General features: G+C 38.9%; 1 protein-coding gene across 2 annotated transcripts in view; it reads right to left on the bottom strand.

Moving 5' to 3' along the window:
• The window catches only part of PDZRN3 (PDZ domain containing ring finger 3), a 119,609-nt gene that overhangs the window by 26,592 nt on the left and 77,507 nt on the right, over window positions 1–15,510 (bottom strand). The window contains exon 1 of one of the 2 annotated variants that reach the window (XM_032447263.2): window positions 1,365–1,661. The exons of the other annotated variant lie outside the window; for it this stretch is intronic. Within the exon in view, the coding sequence (XP_032303154.2) occupies window positions 1,365–1,433 (69 nt within the window). The 5' untranslated portion in view covers window positions 1,434–1,661. Of the gene's footprint in view, window positions 1–1,364; window positions 1,662–15,510 lie in introns of those variants that run through there. 2 annotated transcript variants of the gene reach the window in all.

Below are 15,510 nucleotides of genomic sequence, written 5' to 3'. Positions count from 1 at the left end.
GGCAGCATGTGAAGCCAGTTCTCAGTATGAAACAATATCCAAGAAATCTGATAATCTTTGAAATTCTTCCCATCATCACATGCACAGCAGCTTAGCAAGTGGAAGTGAGTCAGTATAAATAGAAATGACAGTAAGCATGTCTTTCTATTTGTTCTCACAAGTTATTTTTTCCCTCCACAAAGCAACAGTGTGTCCTTTGGGTAAGCAAGTGGGAATTAGATCAAAACTATGTCTTTAAAATTTAATCGCTTCCCTATCAGCATAACATACAAAACACATATATTATTCACTGTGTTGTCAGTGCCATCACTATCTGTGCTCACATGCAGGTAGCTGCACAGCAAAGAGCCCGGGGTTTCACTGCTCTGTGACGCTGAGCAATACCCTCTGCTGGCAAGCAAACACATGGCAATGCTGGGAAATGTCACCCCCAGCCCCCAGTGCTCATGTCACTTGGCAATTGTCATGTGTCCTAAACAGCACTAGGAATGGTAAAGTAGTAAAGTACAGTTTGAGAGATCTTGCTATTTCCTATTTATCTGTAGTGTTCAATGCACTTCATGTTTTCGGAGATTAACTATAATCTGCTGATGGTTATTTCAAGAGATCAGTAAGTGCATGTCCCTTAAAAACCTGGCCATCACTGTGTTTGTCAAAATTATACTGCAGATGCAAGAAAGTTAAGAGATTACAGAGAGATAAACAATATAGACAAATAGAAGAGCAGAAAGACAGGAAATATTGTATTGAGTTGGTACATTATCACAATTTTTGAAAACTTATCAGCTGCTCAATATGAAGAATGGGGTGTCTAAAGATTTGTAGAGTATTAGTTTTCATTTGCTGTCAACTTTAGCTATTTGTTAGCTGATATTCCTGCACTTAGAGGTGAAAGAACAGGACATAAACTTATATTGGCAGGAAGCAGACTCGGCAGTGAATGAATGCAGGGCATAGAAAGTATCTATATGTACTTGTAAGCAAAGACAAAACCTTCTGAGCATCAGTCATTGCCTGCGTCTTCCTAACTTGCTCAGAGCATGTGACCAAGCAATGAGGGTCATCTCTTTGTGAAATTTTACTAATGCATACTAGAGAAATAAAGCAGTGCCCTATTTCTTGATATAAAATTATGCAAAACATTTGGTGTATAATAACATACATTTAAATATTTGATGTTCTGCAAGTGTACAGTAGGGAAAGTAAAAACATAATAATTATCTTACACACATGAAATTAGGCAACAGACCCTTTCATTTCCACTTGTATAAGCAATTTTTGGTATTCCATCTTCCCTGTCATTAACAGTGGTTACAAGCCTAAAAGACAACATTTGTTTTTAGAAATGAAATCTAATGCTTTACCTGACAAACTTCATACAGTAATTTGTACTGTTCTTCTTGCTTCTGTAGAGTGCACAAACTGCATCCCATGTTTAACCAAGTAGCAGAAAATATCTTCCTTATTCAGCAGTGCAGCCACAGAAATCTCTGTTAATGAGCATGCATGCAGATATCCTTTGAAACACCTGGGTGGGTCGGCTGACCTGGAGCACTTCACAGTAGTATCGCACAGAACGTTGCAGAGCAACCCTGCTCTTTTCTTTACAGCTTTCCCTCTCCCTGGCAGTACACAACACTCCCTCTGCTGCTTCACTCTGGCTGCCGTACTGAGCTCCAAAGCACGCACTTTATACTGCTACTCATGCATATTAATCAGCTCTCATTGACTATTCATAACAGACAGTGATACAGAAGCTATAATTGCCAACTATGACAGCTGAAATTTCTCTAATTAACAGGCAAGAGCTTCAGTAGCAGGCATAATAAAAGACACTAACAATTTTGTAAACCATTTTGTAGCAATTACAAATAAACATGACTACATTTTACTACGGTCCCTCAGGATAATTCTTAACATATTTAAGCAGACCAGAAATACATTTTAAATGTAAGGCACAATGCAATGAATCTAATAGCATGCAACTCAGCAGTGGCTGCAGCAAAGTTGAAATGTGCTCAGAAGCGTTCATTTTTATCTCATACTGTGTTGGCATCTGAGGAGCTCAGTTATAGCAGGAGATGACTGAACTAGGAATTCAACACAACACAGAAAGGCCATCCCTATCCCTGAAAGCTTATGCACAGCCATCAGGGCATGACTGCAAGGCAGTGGAGATGTTCCTGCTAAATGTATGTGGATTTGAAAAAAGTAAATTAAAAAAAGCACTGGATTAATATTTATAGAATAGCTTTAGGTTAATATTTATACCAACTGAAAAATGGCCATCTGTGCTGATTTCTCTAATTTATTAAAACTCAAAATGTTCCCCATTTACAAAAAAGCTATCCAATAAGTATGGCATGTATTCACTATTTGAGTGCCTTAATCTACCTGTGCAACAGATGTAAAATATGAAACATCAGTGAGCTGCCCAATGAACTAGAAAAGCATCTATAAGTGTAAGCCTTACAGCTATTGCTCACCCTGCAGGACACACTGCCCTGTGTTAACAGTTTGGATTGAATATATGTTTAAACATTTAGATAGCATGCATTTTTACAGTCTTATTTCAATTTATTCTCCTACACAGAAAAGTAACCAGCATAACACAAGAATGAGTTGAAAAGTTTAGTTTAGATACAGATGTTTCATGGCAGAAGGCCTTGATCTCATGCTGTGGTCATCTACCTGGTTTCTGACTGCTGGCTTAGGAGATTTCAGAGGAAATTTTCAGTGATGACCATGTGCAACTTTTATGCACAACCTCAATCCATAGGTATCTCCCTGTGAGATGCCCACCTATTGCTACAATTACAATGACACAGTTAGAATTAAAATGGTCATCTTCTGAAATGCAGTTCATGCCATGTATATGCTGTAATGCCCAATTTACAAGGTAGAGACTGTGACAAGAAGGGCTCCTAGGGATCCCTGCACTCCAGGGAATGTGTTTTGGCAGCAGTCTGCCCAACTCTGGGAAACAAAGATGGGAAACTTCTTCACATCCCTGTCAAATGTCAGAAGCCTCCTATAGCAGACAGGGGCTCCATCCCTGTGATGTTTCTCTCACAGTATTTCTGCTGCAACAGTAACTTTCAAGGTTAGAGCAAGACAGAGATTGCCCAGGTCTTACTGCTGGTCCTCCCTTCTGAAGGATTCTGGCTCTTGCTGTTAGAAACATTTCTTTCCAACAGCGTATTGGGTGCATCTTCACAGCCTGTGGCTATGGATCTTCAACAACTGGAAAGCTCGCGCATATGGGAATTAGTGCTCCCTCAAAGCAGGAAGGATTATAATAAATGAATTAAGTGAAAAGAAAGAAAAAAAAAAAAGATCCTAGTGAAACTGAAGAAGTTTATGGCTCTGTCTGGATAATTTTGGGTTATGTGATTTGATTAAGCAACTTAAGGTAAAATTTTCAAAGCTGATGCCTATGGCTTTTCCTTTTTAAAGGGATTATGTTAATTCTTAAATACCACTTGCTGTTTAAATGTTAAACTTAGTTTAGGTGGCTGGGTTCAGTCAGGGATTCTCAGCAATAGCATGCAGCTGGATATGACGAGAAACAAAACTGAAACATGCATGATATTTCAATTGTAATTTCAACAGAAATGCATCAATTTATTGTTGTTCTGTGGTGATGTAATAGACTGTGAGAGATGATTTTTCATTATATCTAATAACTACCCCAGAGACCAGTAATGATCTGTTTTCATGAAGTTTCATCTGATTCAAAAAGATAAGCCTTATATCTGGTCAGGAAAGTAAGTCCAGCAGAGCTCTCTCATGTATGTGATGCTTTGGATTCTTGAGCTCACAGAGTGAGCACACTGCTCAGCAGCAGGCAGCATGGCTTAATGATGTGGCTGCCTTTGTTGCACTGTTGCTCTGGTAAATAAGCCCGTCCAAAAGTCAGGCCAGAAGTTACCTCAACTGAGATATTTTCCATTATTGAAATCTAATTCATATTTCCCTGTTCTTCTCATGGACAGACATTGTGGCACTGTCTCGTGAGCATAGCCTCATTTTTTATGGTACTCTCCAAACTTCAAACATTTGGACTGAAACTACTACTCTGGGCATTGTCCAAGGAGGGTTTTTGTTTTAAAAGGTGTAATTCAGCCATAGTGCTTTAGTCATTTCAGGGAGTAAGAGTACAGGAAAAAATACTTTGCCTGCCCATGAGAAATTTTGGATGCTTTGGCAGGGGGTTTGGACTCGATGATCTCTAGAGGTCCCTTCCAACCTCTACAATTCTGAGATTCTGTGATATGTTTTCTTTGAGAAAGTTTTAGTATCAATGGAATTTGAAACAAGAATGGGAAGTCTGGCACAGGGATGCCTGGTGCTGTCCCTGTGATAACTGCTAAATTTGATCAGCTTTTCAGCTGCTGCAGTTCACATGTTCTCAGTAAAAAGTTTTTTCAACTTTTCAGTGTAATTCTTATGAGACTTCTTCAGTGATGAACCAACTCTGTGGGTGATGCCGGATGGTACGAAGAGACTCCAGCATTTCAGTTCCTTTACCCAATTGCTCTTTGCGAGGTTCAGGAATGGACACCAAAACCAAAGATGTGCAGTGATCCTCACTGCTGGGCCCAGGTAGCGTGCAAAAGCTGCCTGAATTACACAGGGTGTGTGATTGCCATAGCTTTGTAACATACATGCACAGGCCAGTCTGTGTGTAACAGAAACTAGTAAACATGTTGTATGTGGTTAAGGTAAACCAGCTGCGTTGGTTTGTCTGGATAGGGCAGCTTGTCACTGGATCTGTCATCTGTGTTAACAATGTGTCATGTGTGGTCCCGCCGGCACCACACAGATAATGAGCTTAGCAAAATGTAGGCATAGAGAACATCTTACATCATATGTAATATGAATATTATATTGGTCCCAGCTGAATCTGAGCAATCCAGACTGAATGGGAAGTTACTAAGCCAGCTGACTAGGAACAATGGTAAATAGCCTTTGAATATACAAGGTGCCAGGAAGAGCTTTCATTAGCATTTATCTAGATTATTTGCTCCCTATCTGATTACATATGGCCAAGTCTGCAAAATCTCTTTTACCAAGATATCTGGCTCCAACTACCAGACATTTGCTTTTGTGTGTAAAAGCTAATTTCCAAGGAACTGAAAATGAAAAGCATCCAGAGTGCGAGGGCCACTGCAAACTGCAGGGTGCTGCTCTGGTCTCCAGGAGGCAGGATGTTCCAGACAGGTTGTGTGATGGCTACGAGCAAATCCTGTCCCATCCTAAGGACAGGTTTTGCTGTTTGTGTTTGTCATAGTTGCAACCTGCAATCCCCAGGCTTCTAACTACAAGCCTAGTTTAAATTTTGCTACTGAAATGTTTGATTTATTTTATGATTAAGCCTGTCAGATGTTGGTAGGTAAAGAGAATGCACAAGGCTTAAGCGCTGGTAGTGTCCTGTCTGCACGGGCTGGTGAGTCAGAATAAAGAGGGAAATGAAGAACTCATGAGGGACCTGCACCCTGGAAAGGAACATTATTGGGGAACTCAAAGGCTAAAAAGCGCTGACTGCCAGCTTTGTCAAGGGTAAGGACTTGCATTGCCAAGTGTTGGCTCTTGGACAGCAGTTCCCACCAGCAAGAATAAACTCATGTCCTTTGTGCAGGGAGCAGATGGCACATAGCTGCTTCACAGATCTGGGCAAACACCAAGCACTGCACTCAGTTCTGGGGCTCCTAATGTTTGAGCAGTTGACTGTAATATTAGTAATGGTTTGGCACTGTTTATTTTGTTTCTTTAAGCGCAAGTTGGCTTTGTTTGTATGTAAGTAACTGTTTAACATTATATTTTTGTACATATACTTAGCAAGTTCTTTTTAAACAAATGATTCCTATTTAAGGAGCATGATTGTGGAAATGTTTGCTTAATGCATCAATATTTTAATTACTTTTCTTTTTTTTTTTAACAAATATTTAAGATTTGAGAGAAACAAAGGCAAGGAAAGAGAACAGCTGTGACTTTATAAATAATTCTCACATTTGTGTGTTTTATAAACAGAAGTCAGGAAACTGTACAGATTATGATTACACATAGTGGTGTGAAACAAAACTGTTTGTGCTACACAACTGGACTTTAAAGCAAGTATCTGGAATTCTTCAAGTGTTTTAGGGTTCCTTTTAATTAGAGCTATTGGGTTACCTCTATTAAATCTCGAGAGCCTCTTTGTTGAGAAAGTGCTCTGAGTTCTCTTTCCCTACGCTTATGTGCAAGTTTGCAGTACTACAATCCACTGATAGCCATGGCAAGTGTTTGATTCTTAATAATACATTGAATTGACATGGACCTGCTTTAAAAATGCCCTTCTGAAAAGTCTTTCATTAAATAATTGAAAGTAAATGAGGATTTTCTATGGCATTGTGTAGGCACAAAAATTAAATGCATACTAAAAGTATAAAGATCCCAATTCTGCAATTTTTTGCATATGGGCATAGCAATCTGCCTATACACTGGAAGCTCCAAGATTGGAGCCAAAATATTTAAACTAAAACATACCACAAGAGAGGCTGTGAAAGCAAATGTAAAACTTTGGCTTTCTTCCCATCAGTTAATGTTGCTGCCTTGAGGTCCTTATTTGCTCCACTTAGCTTCTCTGAAAGAGTTCCAATTCTCAAAAGTAACTTAAATGAAATGATATTTATTGTTAGATCATTGAAGGGATTGTTCTGTCCTCTAAGCTCTTTAAGAAGTCCAGTGTCTTCTTAATTAATGCCACTTGAAAAAGACAGTAACATTATAGGAAAATTAGAGCAACATCACTGTAAGCAATGCAACACCAGCATGTATGAGAACACTGTGTTAACTCAGTCTTTGCAAAGCAGAAATGATGAGGTCAGAATAGGGTAAATAACTGTTTAATATGCCACTGAGACCTTGTGATGGAGAGAAGGATGCAGAGAGCTGACCTATAGACTACAGATCTATCTCCTCCTTGGGCTGCCTGTTCTGGTGTCTATTCCCACAGTGCCAAGAAATGCTGATCAAAGATTAAGCCAAAAGGTGATCCCTAAACCAGGAAATGTACACGCTGGATTTACAGAGACACTGTTATGGAGTGGGTGGAACAAGGTTTTAGCTACTAGAGGACCAAAAATGAACTAATCAAAATACAAATGCTTTTTCACATATTAATAAAGCAGTTCCAGAATCACCATCAGCAGTACTTCCAACACAGCAATGCCAGCTTGAGGGACCTGGAGGCACACACTTCAGGTAGCTGCACTTTAGCTCAAATCCTGGATGCAGTATCATTGCCCATTTTCCCATTCATCACAAAATGTATTCAGCCACTAAGAACACAAACCAAAAAGTACAGAAGACTGGTAAGGAAATGAGAAAATCTTATTATAGGCTGGATTTGTGCTCTAAAAGGTTTTCCTGTGTTGGAAGAAACCTCAGCTTCCTATCAAAAAGCATCTTTGATTTCCTGGGTTTGATACTGGAACTGACAAGCTTACCTCTGTAATTTCTTACAGGTGATTTAACTAGATACTTTCTATTTAAGAAGAACTGCAAACTGAAGGCTGCACAAAGTGTTGCTTTTTACATGGTAAGAGCATTGTGATCATTGTTATAACATTTATAAGAATATCAAATTGAAAATTAAAGATTTTTAAATGATGAAATCAGATCATAAAAAAATATGAGCGTAAAACTGACTGGCAGTTACACACTTGTGTTTACAAAGTTCATGTGTTGTCAAATCTAAAATTACTTACAGAGCTTCTATCCCCACTTTGCTTTACTGTGAAATATCACTTTAGAGGAATAGCATTGGTGAGCACAGACTGCTGTGAGTGATGGTTCATTGCAAATGAAAATGTTTTTTGTAAAAGTGATAATACTGTTCTACAATTTCAGAGCCAGCAAAATGATTCATTGTACTTGAATGCTGCATAGAATCTATCGACATAATACTTAATCTTTAAAACTGATAGACACGTGCCCAAAAGCTAATAAAGTTCATTCTAATACAAACGAGCAAGTAAAATAGTATATCATAGTCGCTGATAGCTTTGGATCTCGATCATATAACTGTAGCCCAGGGACAAAGAAAATTGAAGTGATTTAGAAAGGTAGCCAATAGGATTTATCTAATATCAGGCAGTTTGCTGAAGCAAAACAGTAATGTCAGAAAGAGACAAAGGTGTAAAATCCATTTGACTGTGTCCAAATGCTTCTACTCTTTGACCTTAACGGCTCCCGATGAACTCCCTGTAAGGTCAGCAGAATAATAATAATATATGGTCAGAAATTACCAAGACCTGCTAAGTATCACAGCCTTTACTAAGTTTTATCTTTTAGATACTGTATTCATATTATGAATCTTAAACCTTCTCTATTTGAAAAGACATCAGCTTTCATTTCTCAGTTTGTACTGTTCCACTCTTAATTTGAAACAGAGCAAAACAGGAATGACATCTATGGTTCATTAGGTTTTATATTAACCCTCTAATGAAAAGGATATGTGGGAATATTAAGTATTAATGGTAAATGGCAGTGAATATGAAAAAAGTTGCTGATATGTTTGCCTTTGTATTCATTTCTGTGTTCAGGTGCACAGGAGGTATCTCACTGCTAACCCTACTTAGCAAAAAAAAACCAAAACAACAACACAGAAGATGAGCAGACCTTGAATGAAATGAAATTTAAGGCTTTTAGCAGCAAAGGGAATGTCAGTATTCATTTTTGTCTTTGAAGGTGGGAAAGCTGCATTTCCTCTAAAGGTGATAGGCACTTGCTCCAGAATTGGTCTGTGATTAATTCCAACATGGGCACACACAGTGGGCCAGCAGTGAATGAGCTGTGCTGGTCCTGCACACATGAGGCAGCAGTCATCTCTGCTTTACAAAGTATTGTCAAAACAGATCAGGCACACTGTGTAGGAGACAAGTGACTGAGGTTCATGGAGGCTCAAGTGGTTTGTAGTCAGGGAGACAGGCTGTGCCAGTGCTGTGAATTTCATCTGTGTTTTCCTATGGCCAACAGAGCCATAATCTTGAAAATGTCTTCTTCCAAATACAGAAGAATGTAGGAAATGGCTACGGTCCTGCTGAGTGCTCTAGTGCACTCTGAGTTCTCTACTGCTCAGTGTATAAAATACATCAACAATTCTGTGTGGTTTCCATTTCTCCTGTTCACAGTATAATCTTGCTATCCTATAAAACTACAGCTACCCTGTTCACTTCTTGTTTAGTTATGAAATCAATACTATTTTGGTAACACTGATTTGATAAAAGATCAAAAGATATTCTGGAGCCACAGTCCCTTCTCTAACACGGGGAGGAAACTTCTCACATCTAACTTGTATCACTTTGAACAAGCAATTCTGGTCCAATGTGTAGTTTATTCCTGGAGATCACAAAGCTCCAAAGTGTTGTTCCTTCCAAGTTAACTTGATCTACCTTGATCTTAAGTGGTGGTGGAATCTATTTCCACTTGCTATTAGCACTGTATTTTTGTGCAGCCCTGTGAATCAATGGTACATGTCTACCTTAATGAAAAAAATAAATTACTTACACAGGTTATTGTATTGGCAAACACCACAGAATTATTGTGAAGACATACTTTCTCTGCTGTTCCCTCCCTCAATATACATACTCTGAGAACCAGTATTGATTAAGGAGAATTGAAATGAATACAAAAATATAAATGTTTGATAAAAGAAATGTGGAAGTACAAAGGCAGACACAGTGATGAATATCCATAATAACCCAGAAATACTCACTCCTATTGGAACGTACAGTCACCCACTAATCTCATAATTTAAAATGAAGCCCCATGGCTGCAGGCTCTCCACAATGCAGGACGTGGAATGAGATTTTCCTGCAGACTCTTCTTTTTCAGACTGGTAAGCCTACTAAGAAAGGGAGCTGCGTGTGTTTCTTTTGCTTAGTAGTGAGAATAGATCAACATCCTGGATAAGAATTTTACAGACATAATGTTGATTTAAAAGATGAGTATTAATTAACAAGATGGTTTAGTCATAAGCAAAATGATTCGGGTTCTTTCAAGGTACTACTGCAGGTCCAGAATTTTTGTCCTGATGGCTAACTGCAGTAAGGCACTGGACTGTACAATATAAAAGCTTTTATGGTTTACTGTATGCTCTACAGCTTTATTTATTTATTTATTTATTTATTTAAATATATTTTGGGTTGTGGCTTGTTTTGGAGTATCAAGAAATATGTATCCATTTTAATGAAACATATTATCCACTGTCTATCTTTGTTATCCTTCCTCCTCGAAAATTAGAGGGCTGCTGCACAGTACCATGCTTTCTGTTCCAATTGTTTTTGTCTGTTCTGACTATGATGATGATGATAGAAAACTCACATACATTGTTTTAATATTGCACAGTGGAATGAACATACTGGATTGTGTGTACGTGTCTAGAGGCACAATCAGTTAATGGCTGGAGGGAAGAAACTTCAGATTAGGTACCTATGAAAACACTGAACAACTCACAAATAAAACACAGACAATGAGGGCACCTACTTAGCAGCTTAGTTGCCAATATGGTGATCGACATGATTTTCTTTGCTACTTAAAATCCCTTTCTGTTTATTGGCTGTATTTTGCAGGTCATAAACTGCCAAACACAGATTCCTAGGTCCTTAGTATTGAAGTTTCTGTTTGCTTTCTTTGAGTTTCATGTTCTTAGCAGAGAAGAGAAATCAAAATAATTAGAGCTTAAAATATTCTCATTTCATGGTGTGGCTAACAAGTGAAACTACAAGTAATGATGTAATCTAACGTGTCAAAAAAGAAAATGAAAAGAGGAGACAGAAGGCAGGACGGAGCCAAGGGATGAGATGTGCCATGTCATCTTCTAATTAACTAACTGATCCTTTAAACTGTCAAAATCAGCAAGGAGCTCCATGGCCCGGTGTCTTATTAATATTCATATGAGGCCAGTAGAAGCGATGATTCCAGTCCCAGTGGTTATAGTTAAACATTAAAAAAAAAAAAAAAGAAGAAGAAAAGAAAGTCAGGCCAGCCAAGACTTCAGCAGCTCCACATTCATAAGGAAATGCACGCAGGCCACCCTGCTTTCTCCAAATCTCTGCTGGGGGAAATTCTCTGAGGATGCATATTGATTTCTGAATTATTATGGGGGTTGTCTATTGAGAAAACAATTAGTTTTTTTCTTGCTATGAACTGTCACACTGTTAATCTCATCGAGCTCCATGTTGTCAGATGAAAGAAAGACACATGTAACATTTTGTCCATTTTTAATTTTGAGCACACCAAATGAATACGCCGTTAATAAAACCCTTTCATTTAGAGGAATGGGTGAATTCATTTTGCGTTGTAGGATGCAATTCAGGATTGCTTTTGCAGAAATCTGGGGCCCGCAAGCAAAATAATCTTCCATAATCTTCTTATAATACAATTACTCTCTTACAATTCAGCCTGCCAGTCTTTTCCCTCTCCCACAAAGTAGAGTTTCCTGAACCTTGAAGTCTAAGGGAGCAGCTGACATTTGGTTTCTCCATTCATTTTCTGTTTAATTCTTCATGGCAGGACAATGCTTTTTTTTTTTCTTATATAAAACCATAAAGTAATCTTCTCTTCTCTGTACTACACAGTATATTTTGGGGCCCAATACAGGTCAGCCACTGGCAGGTTTGTTCTTGTCTGCAGTAGAAGATGGGGATAGGGACATAATTCAGCACCCCCTGAGGTCAAAGGGAGTTTCAGCGCTGGCCTTATGTAAGTAATTTCAAGAGCAGACTATTTTGAGAATAGCTAATCCCATTTTACACTTGCCATTTCTATCTGTGCATGTCATAGTAGGAAGTAATATATTATGCAGCATTTTATAGCAGTATCATCAGAATAGGAGGGGCTGGGCTATAAATCATGTACTGTGCCTCCCAATGAAAAAATAATTAAAATGTTTGAAACTCATCAATGAATTTAATTGAAATTCTAAAGAAAAAATATATTTGGTTACCACCCTACTTCTTCTGTCACCTTTACCCCATCCACGACCAGTTTTCTTTGATGCAACCTTTTAACAAGTTTAACACAGCTCCTAGAGCAGAGCAAACTTGGGATCAATCATCACAGTCCAAGTCCTTGTCCTCTGCAGATGAGCAGGGTCAGGAGCAGAGCTCCTTGTGGAGAGCTGAGGGCAGAGCCCTGCTCCTTCTGCACTGTCTTCCAGCACCATCCCAGAGGACTGGTTCTGGATTCTCACCACAAAGTCCTCTAAGTCACAGCAGGTTAATTTTTAGCACTTCAAATAGTTCCTCCATCGGCTGCAGCAACCTGGTCGTGTCCCTGCAGTGTCAGCAAAACAGTGCCCTTGGCAGGCCCCCCACCTCCAAAGCCATGGTGTGCAGCCTATGTCCTCCTCCATGCAGGCAGACTGCCCTGGCCATGAATACGGGAATCCTGGGCCTATGATGTGCAGAAAAATGTACATATGGTGCTTACGCGGATCTGAGATTTGTCTGGGCAGCCTCTCAGTACCAGAAAAAAGAAGGAATCTCTAAGCAAAGATATGAACCCAAACATACAACAATGCATGTTTGTTCCATTGTTTAACTTCTCTTACGTACAAAAGACAGGCTGAAATAAAAAAATTTAAACACTTTACACTGTCTGTCAGCTGGGTTAACATCAGGGACTGAACTGCCAGACCACAAATCTTGAATATGTTGACTCTAAATGTCTACCAGGAGCATATGTTATGGATCAAAGAACACACTGATTAATCCAGCAGAGACGAAAGTCTGTCACTTTGGTCATGGTGGCATGATACCACAGAAGACAGTAGTGAAGAAGCAAATGAACAGAAAACAAATGTCAGTGAATATAATAGCTATGAAAGGTTATCTTCCAAAATACTGTTTTATAAGCTCAAATATTGGGTGCATCATTTTCGTTCAACAATTCCTGCTTTTTACAAACCATGAAATTCATACGGATTTTTTGTAAACTAATGCTTATCTGTTTCTCTGCTATCATTTATTTTTTTCCGAGCAGTTTATAATGTTTAGTGTGACAGCTGATTCCATGAGGCTGTGTACGTTGCCATTTCACTCGGAAATATCTGGAAGCACAGTCATGCTGTACTCAGGGCTAGATTCTTTTTCTTCAGTAGTTTGAATGTATCTAGTGTGTCTTCCTCAACTAAAGGTTACTTCAGCAAACCCTTCCCATAACTTACAGAGGAACAATTCACACATTTTCCATTTAGACTGAGTGTTTACTTGAAAGCATTTCAAATATTTTCCATCTCTGCACTCAGAGTTTCTTTTTAATACTGTAAGTTTAATTTAATTTAGTTTGGAATTTGAAGGCAAGAAAAAAGCAACTCAACATGTTGGATAATAAGACCTTCCTTAAATTCAAGCTGTAACACTGAAAATATTTCTTGTGCACGAGGTACCACAGCCAATAGTCTGTGGGGATCCTCTGCATGTAAACCAGGGATTTGTATGTGGATTATACTCAGAGGCATCTGATTCTTTGAAAAGAATGGAACTCCCAGCACTGTCTTTTAGCTTCCAGAACAGTCTCTGATTAAATTCTGCTGAAAGGCTCCTGATTCTGCTTGTCATTCAGTAGTGTTTTAATGTCCCCTACTTCTTGCAAAGATAGCTGCCTTTGTCCTAATAATATCCTGTCAATGCATGTATAGTTGCCAGCTTAATGCATAATTTATGAATTAGATTTTTCACAAACATACACTGAGTGGATATATTAATGATACACATTTGGTAAATTTTCTGCCTTGTTTTGGCACAGGATAAATGATCAGTAATCTCAGAAGAGAGAGATCTGTGTGTAAGTGTATGTGCATATTTTATGCTTGGAAATAAACATTTAAATCATGGTACCTAGCAAGCATGTCAGAAAATACGTGCACCCACACTTTTACCTAATCTGATTGCAAAATGACAGTGTATTGGTGCTTTTTGGAGGAATAAACACTGCTATATTAGGCAGGTTTGTCTAACAAGCTACTGTTCATTTACACTTGCCCTCAGCTTGTTCTTCTGCATAATTTAAAAGACAGCTGTCATAGCTACATGCTATCTGGTCTAAAATCTGACACTCATACAGTGTTAAAAAGCTACCTACTGTGCTCAGTGAGAGTGTGCCCGTTCCCCTCAGCATCAGCTGGAGCTGAGGACACTTGTGCATGGCAGTGGGACTTAAAACCTTTCAAGTTTGACTTAACCACATAGAGTCACACTGTGGAGAAAGTTCAGAAGTGAAAGGTGAGAAAAAGAATGAGTCTTTACAGTGCTATTCACAGTGCCTGTTGCACTGGGCAAGATGGCATCCTGTCCACCAGGGCACAGCACAGGAGGTCTTTGCTGGGGCAAGCAGCTCAGGCCAGCAGCACCCAAGTAGCACCCAGTTCCCCAAAGTAACCCCTGGGAAGCAGTCTGTGTGTAATCCACAGCCTGACATTGACTTGGAAAAACAGCATTAAGGCAAGGCTTTGAATGGAGCAAACCACTGGAAAAACAGCAGCAGCAACTCATCAAATCACGTTACACTACCAGAATGACCAGGAGTTTGTTCAGAAACAGAATTCATGCTAATGGCAGAGTAAAGACCGAGCTCAGGATCCATGTGACTCAAGGACTGATTTATGCACTGCAAATAAGTATATCCTTCTGAGAGAAGGCCATTTCCTGTTTAAAAATTTAAAAATACTTGATTAAACTCTGAGGTTACCAAACTAAACACATTACACTATTTAGTCCATTACAACTCAGAAAGCCCGTTACTTATCATGCAGGGATGCACTGATTGTATTTAATCTTTCCTCTGCCTGCAGTTGTTTTCATTTCCTGTGAGCAGTGTGCTCCACCAGCAACAAAATGCAGCGAGCATCCGCTGCCCAGTGCCAGAGCTGATTATAAAAACCTATTGTCCTTTTGGCAATATTTGTAAGAAAGTATATGCATTTTATGAACTCTTATCATTATTATCATTGTAACAAACATATGAAAGCTGGAGCCAGGTGATAATAAGGATACCTGAGCAAGCTTCACTGGAAAAACTCTGTCTTTTGCAGTTAAATTCTGTGTGTTTTGATATTCTTAAATATCTGAAGTGCTACTTTATAAAAAGCATTTTTTAACTGAAGCAAGAAACAGAGTAAGTGTGTTTCTTATAGAGGAAAAAACGGCAGACCTTGACCCTTACTGTACTTGTCCCACAATAGTTTGTTATTTACCAAGAAACAAAGGCAATTACTACTATTAGTCAAACGTTCCCTGCCGGGTTATAAACACACAGGGTAGATGATGCACTCAGACCCTTGTTTTCTCTCACCTACTTATGGGCATTTCATACAGCTGAGGCAGGCAGCCTTAGAAGTAGCAGTCATCTCCATTAAAGGAATTTATCAAAAAGAACTGGGATGGAGCATAGTGATAAGCCCTGATATCCAGCTTAGTGCCAAAGATAACGATTTTCCATAAAGATCAAGTTCAGAAATACTTT

This window comes from Coturnix japonica, chromosome 15 (assembly GCF_054131305.1).
Source record: "Coturnix japonica strain WE chromosome 15, WE-NBRP24, whole genome shotgun sequence".
Classification (NCBI taxonomy): Eukaryota; Metazoa; Chordata; class Aves; order Galliformes; family Phasianidae; genus Coturnix; species Coturnix japonica.
The sequence above is the reverse complement of the archived record's forward strand: the minus strand, read 5'-3'. Positions and strand labels throughout refer to the sequence as shown.